The 11,205-nt window shown below is 41.3% G+C and overlaps 2 protein-coding genes across 4 annotated transcripts; one reads left to right on the forward strand and one right to left on the reverse strand.

Annotated features, from left to right (window-relative positions):
* micall1a (MICAL-like 1a) lies at window positions 1-7,007 on the forward strand (the record flags this gene model as incomplete). Of its 2 annotated transcripts, none has more annotated exon segments than XM_038714251.1 (12): window positions 1-146; window positions 818-1,416; window positions 1,497-1,557; window positions 1,750-2,180; window positions 3,044-3,426; window positions 3,512-3,646; window positions 3,775-3,901; window positions 4,244-4,334; window positions 4,710-4,783; window positions 5,188-5,302; window positions 5,408-5,454; window positions 5,600-7,007. In XM_038714251.1, coding segments are annotated over 12 exon segments (2,355 nt in total), but the record flags the coding sequence as incomplete, so codon positions are not given.
* cunh22orf23 (chromosome unknown C22orf23 homolog) lies at window positions 6,518-10,919 on the reverse strand. Of its 2 annotated transcripts, none has more exons than XM_038714253.1 (7): window positions 10,764-10,919; window positions 8,917-9,019; window positions 8,679-8,741; window positions 8,251-8,424; window positions 7,979-8,116; window positions 7,650-7,750; window positions 6,518-7,347 (listed from the first exon to the last, which is right to left on the reverse strand). In XM_038714253.1, the coding sequence occupies exons 2-7, from the start codon at window positions 9,008-9,010 to the stop codon at window positions 7,201-7,203; spliced, it is 717 nt and encodes a 238-aa protein (XP_038570181.1). In that variant the 5' UTR covers window positions 9,011-9,019; window positions 10,764-10,919; the 3' UTR covers window positions 6,518-7,200. The 2 variants fall into 2 exon arrangements, with proteins under 2 accessions (XP_038570181.1, XP_038570182.1); XM_038714254.1 differs by lacking the exon at window positions 10,764-10,919 and adding an exon at window positions 9,853-9,976.
* Window positions 10,920-11,205: the final 286 nt, after the last annotated feature.

An 11,205-nucleotide genomic window follows, 5' to 3' on the forward strand; every position in this document is an offset into this window, starting at 1 on the left:
GGCCAGCCGGCGCAGACAGGTGTAGAAGTGGTCTCAGCAGACAAGCGCAGCACTCTCAGCAGCACCTGCGCCGCCTGCCAGAAACACGTCCACCTGGTGCAGAGGTTTCTGGTGGATGGCAAGCTCTACCATCGCAACTGCTTCAGGTGAACACTTCAGCTACGGCTCCTCTCTACCTGTGTGTTACATGGATTTTTTTTAGGCATGAGAGATCAGTGCTGGGGAACCATAATAACATGCTTCTCACAGTGCAAGCAAAACAACAATACTTTTGACTTATGAGTGATAATCCTTAACCCCTTGATGCTGATTCGCATCACACCTCTTTCTTTTAGACTGTGTGTATTCCCCCGATGCCTGTTTGTGCATATTTGAAACGTGCCTAGGAACCTTTTGCAAGCCCTGGTTTCTCGTTTATGCCCGTTGTTGCTAATTTGCATCATCACTACATCATACCTGAATTTATCTTTTCTATGTTCTATAGACAAATTAACAATCTTCACTTAATTTAACATCAGCTTGAAAGCAAATGAAAACACAAATTATTATTAATTTTTTATTGTAAAAAGATTCAGGCATCAAGGGGTTAAGATTTTAGTAGTAGTAACACCTGTGGTTACTGGTGGTAAGACCAAGTGTGATTTAATATATAGTTTACATAAGAGCACTAGTTATTGTTTGGTCTATTTAAAGAGCATTTAATCACTGCGTGTATTATTTTGACAGACATGTTAATAATCTTTTGTAGCTTTATATCTCAACAATCTTTATAACTCGTCGAAGATCTTACTGTCATCCTGTGTCATTGTTGTCTCAGGTGCATAGAGTGCCACAGCACTTTGCTTCCTGGATCCTACAAATTAGGAAGCGACTCTGGGGCGTTGGTCTGTACACATCACATTACAAGGCATGCTTCAGCCAATCAGAACGGCCGGCCAGATCTAAATAAAAGACCAGTGGAAGTTCAGTCCAGCAGGATCGGTCGCAGCACAATTCCCTACGCCTCAGCCTCTGAGAGGGACCAGTCAAAGACTCCTTCTCCGGTATGCCAAACAAATTATACTGACACACCCACCAATGACTCTGTCACAGTTGCTGCTGTTGAAACAAACCAAACAGACTCTTTGGAAAAAGCAAACAAGATGGATGGCGAGACAGAGGAGATACCACGTTCTTCCTCTCCTCCCAACCCGTTTGATGAGAGCGATGAAGAGGAGGAAGAGGGGGAGAAAGAGGAAGATACTAAAACACCAGCCAAAAAAACAACAAATGGGGACCTCGCTTCTACACTTGTCACTCATCACGAAGGTGCCAGCCGGCCAGTACCGGCGCCTCGCCGGGTTTCTGAACCCGCCCCTCCTCCTCGCCCTGCCCCTCGGGTTCGGCTACCACGTACGGGAGACGGCCTTACAGTCGGTGCGTGCTCACTGCAGAATATAACTGATAATAGATGGAATCTGTTGATATTTATGCTCACATTGTCCTTAAAATTACAGGTGAAAACCAGAAGCCTGCGATTCCTCCCAAACCTCGAGAAAGATCACAGTCTCCTGGAAGGTAGCTGAACATCTGCCTCTTTTTCTGTCCATTGCCACCATTTCACTACCCTCATCATATCATAGTCTCTCTTTGTGAGTTCTTACACCATGTACTGTAGTCGTTTGCCCCTCCGTGCCTCCATTTGGCTGTATTTTGTTGTCTTCCCCCTCTGTGACCCCTCCATTCCTGTCTGTGTATCTCACTGTCCAGCCTGTCCAGTGGTGCCCATAAACCCAAAGACCCACCTTGGATGGCCCTGGTCCAATCAGAACCCAAGAAGAAGAAAGCCCCTGCCCCTCCCGCTGCCGGACTTGCAACCCCCCCCAACATAGGCTCTCTGTCCTCTCTCAAAGGGGAAGGCTCCAGACCCAGCACGCCCCCTCCGCCCTCCAACCCGTTTGACGACGACGACGATGATGAAAATAACGAGGTAGAGGAAGAAGAGGGGAGAGAAGGAGGTGCGATTCCACCCACAGTTGTGGCTACTCACCCATGGTACAACATCGGTCGGGCAGCTGACACCACAGCTGCGGACACTCCTCCTAGTGAAGGACGCTCGTCCCGCTCTGCCAGCCCTGGGAGCAGCAAGAGCAAGAAACGGCCGGCACCTCGTGTTCCAAAGCCACCTGCTGTTAACCAAGGTCCGTTTGATCAGCATTGCATTTTACAAACATCGAACTGTGCTCTCTTGTGATGGATCTAGCTACCTGTTTATTTTATACAAGAATGAAATGCAAAGACAAGACCATACATTTTACCCTAGAACCTTTTTATTGTGATTCTGTGAAGATGTGCATACTTTCCAGTGTAAAATTACCTTTTAGGTGGTACGGTAGAAATCTGTAAGTTTGTGGAGAACATTAGGGGTGTGACTCTCTAGGCACCTCATGATTCGATTGCGATGATGAAACAATTACCGATGCATCTTTTTTTTTTCTATACAGGAATTCTGGATAATTAGCTAGCATCTCATTTGCACATTACAATCCAAAAGAAACGTCTCCTCATTAGCTTAAAAGGACTAGTTTGCATGCCTTATTTGCTTTACAACCTCAGCTCCTCCATTGTCCTTTCTTTAACAACCAGTTTTCAGGCTCTTCTGTCAGCATTACATTATCAATTACCTTTCAGTCTCATAATACTCTGCATCCCTGACAGTGCCACTTCCTCTACGTGACCTGACTGTCCTCGTGTTGGAGGCACACAAAACACCACTTTCAACACTGATGCAGCGGTTACATATTTAAAGGGCTCCAAATCCTAAACAGTTTCTTCAATATGGATTCAAAAAACCTCAAATTTAAAATGGAAGTTGACTCTTTAGCACAGTTGAGCCGGAACAATGAGTCGAGTACAAAGAGAGAGAGACGGAGGGATGTTCTATATAGATGTTCTGTTCATTGTTTTTTGTTCTGTTTCCCATCTTCTCTCCATTTCAATCTTAATTCCTGTTTGTTTTCTGCTCTCTTTACTCTTTGGTTTTTACTAAACCTTTCCTTTTCAGTTCTCCCTCACTCTCAGCCCTCCTCTTGCTCTCCCTCTCCAGCTCTCAGCACAGAGAGTCTGTCTTCAGCCTCAGACCACAGCTCTGCCCAGCCCCCATTGGGTGGCAGTGCCAGCAACGACAAGGAGCACGCCTTCACCAAAAGTGTCTCAGAGCCTTCCATCTGTTCACCGTGCGACTCTACGGCCTCTCCCTCCTCCTCCTCGACCGAACGTTTGACTCATCCCTCCCAAAACCCCTACCCATGTCCCACGCCATCATATGCCAGCTCAGCTCCAGCTACCCCACAGACCAGTCGCAGCATGGGGACTGGAGCCCCTCCACCAAGACCCCTGACGACCCCCAGCCCTTTGGCCTCAGGAGCCAACCAATCGCACAATAAGGTAATAGGACCACCAACAAATAAAGCAATATAAAACAGTCACCTTTGCACATGATATCCCAGCTTTATCTCTTTTCTCATTTTAGCGGATCTGTAAGGAGAACCCGTTCAACAGGAAAGCTTCTCCCTCCCCTGCTAAATCCCAAACAAGACCACCAAAAGGCCCTCGTCCTGCCAGGCCCCCGGCCCCAGGCCATGGCTTCCCTCTTATCAAACGCAAGGTACAAAAACTAAAGACAACAAATACTGTATCCTTTAGCATATAAATGTTTTTTTATTGAATAGATGTTTCCACTTCTGTGTCAAACACAGAATAAGAGGTACTCAAATGATCCAAACATCCATTCAGGTGCAGTCAGATCAGTACATCCCAGTAGAGGACATCCACGGGGAGATGGGTCAGCTGGAGAAGCATCTGGATGAACTGGAACAGAGGGGAGTGGAGCTGGAGAAGAAGCTGAGAGACAACCCTAATGGTAACACATCACGCTATTTTTCCTATAGTTTCTTGAGTATAAGCAAGTTAAATCAGTTGAAGGCCAGTTAAATATTGCAAAGATATGAAACTGTCCCCACATGCAGTGCATAAGAATCAGGTTCACTGTATTCAAAACTGAATTTTTTACTAAAATGGCTGCCTTAACTTAAACAGCTCATGAAAGTATATAATTATAAAAAGACAAATGATCACCTAGAGAAAATTGGGGAATGGATAAGATCCTTACATTTGACATGAAAGAACAATACATAATAATAGAAACATATCACATCAGAACATATCAGAAATATCTCCCTGTGTTCCTCTGTTGTGTTTTCAGATGAGGATGAGGAGCGCCTGCTGGTGGACTGGTTCACTCTCATCCATGAGAAACACCTTTTAGTACGACGAGAAGCCGAGCTGGTTTATACGTAAGCATCAGACAGAAGAGGCAGACGTTCAGAATGATAAGACTTCGATGCAAGTCAGTCATTTCTCCATCACAGAATATGCTCCATCACAAATCTTTCAGGAATACGTCACCCAGCTTTTTGTAATTACATGCCGTCAAGGGGAATAGATATTCCTAAAATAGTCGGAATATGACACAATGATGTTGATTTGCAAATCAAACCAATATCCAAATGTTAAACACTTTTGCTTCTCTAGGAAAATTTTTTTTTATCATTATTAAGGGATTAGTTTATTTAGGCTCATTATAACTTTAGATAAAGAAGTTTAAAAGTGTAGTAATAAATTAGAGGTTACCACTGTGTAACGTACTGTGTGAATATTCATAACTGCAGAGCGAAGCAGCAGAACCTGGAAGAGAGGCAAGCGGACGTGGAGTATGAACTGAGGTGTCTTCTCAACAAGCCAGGTGAGTTTGGCCTTATGATGTTCAGTTAAATGGATTGCCTGTATGTGTTTGTAATGCTTGCCTCATGTTTCAAAACAAAATACTGCCAACCGCACTTCGCCTGTACATCTACACACAGATTAGGTTAAGGAAGACCATCTATGCACATGGGTTCAGTAAAACCTAAACTTTCTAACATTTGCATAATAATCTATAACATGATTGTTTTAATTTTTTTCTAAACTCCTCCAGTAGTGCTTTCATACACTGCTCAGGCATACAGTACACCAATCAACTTCCCTGGCAGGATGGGTAGATTAACTAGGAAGTGCATTAATGTTAATACTTAATGATGCTCTAAACACATTGCATATTAATACAACAAAATTAAATCATTTATCATCATCATCCCTTCCCTCCTCAAGAGAAAGACTGGACAGAGGAGGACAAGAGTCGGGAGCAGGAGCTGATGGCTGAGCTGGTTACCATCATTGAACAGCGCAACCAAATTGTCAACAACATGGACCAGGACAGGCAGAGGTAATCAATGACTGGCAGTTAACTATGTATCTCTGCAGTGGCCCGGAGTGTGTTGATCAGTGATAGTTTGCATCTACCCTACATCTAACAGTCATTCTGTCACAGGGAAGAAGAGGAGGATAAAGTTATGGAAGCCATGCTGAAGAAAAAAGGTATGATGAGGAGTAAGCTCCATTTGTATGTAGCGCTGTTAAAGATTCATTGAACATAAAATGTAAATGTTGCCTCTTACTTTGTCTTCTCTCCCTTACTTCATTGTTTTTCCTGATTTTATCAACTCATTTTCATCCTCATCAGACTTCCATAAGGATCTGGAGGGCGAGCAGCAGCAGCCGCAGAAGAAAAAAGGGGCAAAGTTCAAACCCATTAAGGTGCTCAAGAGGCTGAGCCATAAAGGAGAACCAAGCAAAAGCCACAGCCCCCGCAAGGAGAAAACACCGTAGAAAGCACCACTCCTTCAAGAGGAAATGAGACTATTTTAACAAGACTAAGGAAAATTAAAAAAGGATATGAGAAAAAAATTACATCAGGTCAAGAAGATGTGTTCTCTTTTAACTGTGTCATTAATGACTTGAAGTGCAACCCAGAATCCACTCCCTGCTCACCTCTTACTTCAGTGACCATTTTCAGTTGCCTTTGTGAGACAGTATAACTCAACAAGCTCTCTGACCTTTCATGCCAGTGAAGGTAACAGTAGGTTTCTAAATTACTGCACTGAAATGTTTTTTGTTGCTTCACTATCCTTGCATTGCACAGTGTCTCTACCCTGTAAGTCTTTATCAGGATTCAGCAAATGTGTGATTCGTCAGTTCACTTTAAATGAAGTCAGTTGGATGCAAGTGGATCTTATATCTATGAGTTTTTAATATGTTTTTACTCTAAGGTTTTCTGTCACGTCTGGTTTGAGCCTGTGGTACTAGTGAAAGTAATACTTTTTAAAGATGAACTCTGCTTTAAATATTGCAACATCTACCCCTGAAACGCTCAGACACCAGCAGATACCTAAGCTCTTCTAGCTGCTATGTTATGATTGTTTGTGGTGTCCTTGTTCTTAGGTTCTTCAGTTGTAGTTCTGTGATCGTGCCATTTGTGTAAATGCATATCATCAAAGAAGTGGATGAAGGTAGATACAGTATTTAATGGTGTGAGTGTGTGTGTGACTGGAAACGAAGTGGGAAAGTACTCAAAATTAGATTGAAGGAGTGTTAAACTACATAAGTCTGTTAGAAAGTTTATTAATATGAAAAGTCACACATGCAATAATGAATATTTGAAATGGCAGATATAACAAACATCATTTATCACAGTTTAAACCATTGGGGGAAACCTGAATATGCAATCATTAATTTATATTTTACTATGCCTTTCTGTATGCTTCCATGTTTTGCCTTAAAAGTGGATAGGAAAAAACGTGTTAATATTGTTTGTACAAGTGCCATTTATTTAATTGCATATGTGGTTGACTGTCATTTGTTCGAGCTAATGTAAATGTCAGTGTGTTTACTCATTCTGTTTTGTCATTTAGATTGTCCTCCATTTTAATGGTAATCCCTGTATGTGTCTGCTCTGTGCCTGTCTTCCTGTCCAGGGGACACCAAGGGCTCCAGTAGTGCCACATTTCTGTCAGCTATATGTTGTTCAGCAGCAAGATTATTAAACAATACTGACACTGGAAGGCAGAGGAATAAAATAAGTTGATGAAGTAGTTAATGTTTCTTGTAAATGTAATACTTTCACTGCTTAACAACACACCTGAACTGCTTGTGTGGTTGAAGCACAGTGCAGTCGGTCAACTGTAATCTCTACCACATTTATTATATCACACTTTACTCGACCCATTCATAATCTGAATTTGAAGATGTATTGCTTGCAGCTGTTTCCCAGATAATGTCAAAGTGTTAAGTCAATGGCAGTGAGTCTCCTCCTGTCTCTTTCAAGTCCATGTTTTCTGTAGTCTGTTGTGGAGTGACCCCTTTCCACTCAGATGTCATTGCATCCATCTTTGCACTGCGGGCCTTGTCCAACTCTTCCAGTTCTCGTAATCTCTGTTATTGGATATGTGGCACAGAACAGGTTTAAGCGCAATTGTATTTCAGAGAGAATAAATAATACACTCTTTCTCTGTCAGTTTGTATGAAATCTGACACTTTGCCATTTTAAGGATCTGTTTACATTGCTATTGATCTGTGGGTCAGCATCTTACTATATTGTTTAAAAGAACCTCACACTAAACATACTTAACGATAAATCAATGAAGTGACACCTGTGTTACCAAGAGCTTGTTCAAGACCCTGGGCACCATAATACGGACTAATTTGAGCCCATATTTAAACTGTTGCATGTTTACCTGGGATATCTCAGTGTTGATGATGCTGATGTACTGCTTCTCCTGGCCCAGAGAGGTCATGTCTTCCAGAAACTGTCTTCTGTCCTCGATCTCATCCAGAACTACAAAAGAAACAAACACTAATATTAGACTTCTTAAGCAGCCCTGCATATATTTAGTCAAGCAGTCTACAGAGTAGCGTAGAATTGAATGTAGGCTGATAATAATAGAAACAGACAATCTCTTAGACAACACATCAAATTTAAATGTGATGCGTTTCTGTTCAGGTTGTAATGGCATTCTACAACACGCCATGTTACTTTTCTCTGTTTCTGTGCAGTCAGCCTAACCTTCCTGATACCGGTCTCTCCCCTCCGCCGCTCCTGGGTTCCGACATGTGGGAACATTTTGGTAAGATGCAGCTGTGGGCTCTTCTTCTCCCGTTGCCAATATACTCTGAAGCCTCCGCTTCTCTTTCTCTAAGTCTCCTAGAGAGAAACAGAAAAAATTAGTGACAAGAAGACTGAATGTTTCTCAGGATGCTGAGAATAAAACAAACAGTTTAGATGGCCCACTGTATATTGACATTTTTTTTTACAATGTAGGCCTATCAAGAACATACTTATAGGACCAGGTTGGAACTTTTCTCTGACGTAGCTGTTCCCAGAACGACAAGATTCGGCACTGCGTTTCTGAGGCTTGCTTGGCAGGCGTTTCTGGACAGATTTATTGGTTTTAGGCTGAGGGGGGGAAGCTGATGATATGGGGTCAGAGGTCAGTGGTAAAGCTGCTCCATCTGTGGGGGAAAGGTTTTTAAAGTAGAAAAATGTAGTAATGCTAAATGCTTGAAATATTGTGTTTAGGGGATAGTGCAGCAGCAAAGTCAAGTGAGAAATTTTCTAGGTTAGGATGTAGAGGTGGGAAACGCCAGAGGGGCCCTATATATATATATAATATGTATACTTGATGTCTGTGTATAATACAGTACTATCACACACATTATCACTATACGCCATCCACCAACCTCTCATCAAAAGGTCTCAAACTTACTCTTGAGGCAGTCGTTGATCTGTTTTCTCTGGAGGTTGGTGAGCCTTGATTCCTGCATCATTACTGAGCACCAGTAGACAGAAAAATTTACACTTCAATGCCTAGTACACAATGGTAAATGCAAAAACACGTGTATGTGCCTGAACATACACACACCCACACAGTCAAATCCTTTATATGTATCTCCTATTCACACCTAACCACCCACACCAGAATATCCACAAGTGCATCCTCTCACATGTCAGCAGGTCCTGGGTCTCCTTACTGTACTGGGTGGCTCTGGGGTTGTTCCACAGTCCCCTACCACCTCTACTCTGTGAGGAGGGCTCCATCTGCAACCTCTGAGACACAAAATACATTATCTGCAATCTCTGGGGCTTAATTTAACGTTATCTCTGTTGTATTGGAAGATACATCTCATTGTTTTCATTTTTTAACTACAACAAATCTTTTAACAGAGAGACATGCGGTGGTGATCCTAAATGTCCAAAAGACATCATAAATTAAATTACAATCAAATTAAATTAATCTTCACAAAACAATAAAATACAAGTACAATCATAAGAAATAATGCAGATTTGTGAAAGGGACACCCTGGTAAGCTATCTGAAGCTTGTAGACACTAAGCAAATAGTAGACATGTATTTGAAGTACAAACATATTTCTAGATAATGCTACAAATAATTAAAGCACATGCAATCTACAGCGTCATTTCTAACCTACATACAGAAAACCCTAAGAGCTAAACTACCCTTATCCTAACTAACGTTACCCAGTGTAGCATTAGTTAATAGTTAACGTTAAGTACAATAAATAGAGACATTTGGTAAATGGAAATAACATTAAAATCATAACATACAATGGACTCGTTTACAAGCTAGTTTAGAAGTCCCCAGCCTTAATTCGCGATGCCCAAGGCCTAGAGAGACACAGTACGTACTGACTTTGCTGTTCAAAACCACTTACATAGCCCAACGTAGCTTATAATAGCCAAACTGTGTTTACATTTAGGTGAAGTTAACATAGTGCCCTTGCTGCTGCTAACGTTATGTTAAGTGGCTAACAATAACAGCTGAACGTCAGAGGTGTGGATGTTTACTCTAATTTACATAAAAGAAACGTAAGGATATAATGTTTAATGATAGGAACTTGACAAAAACTAGAAAAAACTTACTCAAACACTTCTTTTCTTATCACAAGTCTTTCGTAAACGCCTAACGTTAACTAACGCGAGCTAAACTCCAGCGCAGTTAGCGTAACGTTAGTATGTACATGTCTGTTGCTATAGCAACTAAGTAACGTTAGCACTTCTGTGCTAAAGCTTAAAGCTGCAAGCCTTCTGCTCAAAAATTAATACGTATTTAAAATAAATATTTCAGTATTAGACCAACCTATTCTAAACACTTAATATTTGGCTGTGACATTTTTTGTTTTCTTTTAAACTTACCTCTCATTTTTGTCTAAAGCCATAGGCACAATGACAACATAAGTCCACTAGATGGAGACAAATTCAGATTGTTTTATTTGTGTTGATACTTCCCATCAGTTAGCTTTGTTAATATACAAAAAAATATATACAAAAAAAGTTCGCTACACATACCATAACATAGTCAGACTCCAGACTACACATATCATTGAAGGAATATTTTTAATCTGGTGATACCAGATTAAATAAAAAGCAAAATGAATCCTACTGTGATGTTTCTCCTCCTAACTTTGCAGCTAACGTTACAAATGTCCACTTTCCCCACAGGGATCATTATAAATCCATATCACATCACTAAACCCAAAAGGAATATTATAAGAAAGAATATTAAAAATAATTTGTGTTTGGAAAGCAGGCAACTACATTAAAATTGAATAGAACAGACACAGAAAAGTCATCCAAGTCCCTCATATTGAAGTGGGAATTGTGCAGCTCTGTATGCATAGCCTAAAATCTCAATTATTTTCGTGTTTATTCCATGTTTTCCAAATGATTTTATGAGCATTTTAGTATTTATTTGTTCCTTTAAATCCTTATATTAAAAGCACATGATCTCTTCTTCTTGTAGTGTCTTTATGTCTTATGATAATCATACTCACACAAATTCCCAAGTTAGTGTAAGGTCTTTGGAAGTGAATTCTCCTCTGTCAAACACACAAACTGTAGAGGAACTTGCGTAACGTATTTAAGGTCATGAGGACGCTGTTTTATGATACTGGCCATCGTGGTTTTCATGTTGCGTAGTGGACGTCTTGTGTAGTCGTCACTGAAGGAAAGAGAGAGTCTTTATCAGTGGTGGGCTAGTCATCGGGGATCAGCAGCAGTCTGGAGTCCATTATCTGTGGGAAGACAGCAGCCTGCCTATGCCCCATGATAAACAGATAAACAGCGGCCAGGATGTAATCCCCTTTTCACATACAGGTCTTCTCAGAAGTCACATGTCCTCACTCGAAAGACAGAGACCGACCTGAGTGTGTGTGTGTGTGTGTGTGTGTGTGTGTGTGTGTGTGTGTGTCTTTCCAGTGTGTTAAAACATTTAGA

This window comes from Micropterus salmoides, unplaced genomic scaffold, assembly GCF_014851395.1.
Source record: "Micropterus salmoides isolate LMB-PRFRI ecotype aquatic unplaced genomic scaffold, ASM1485139v1 Ms_hic_scaffold_12, whole genome shotgun sequence".
Lineage (NCBI taxonomy): Eukaryota > Metazoa > Chordata > Actinopteri > Centrarchiformes > Centrarchidae > Micropterus > Micropterus salmoides.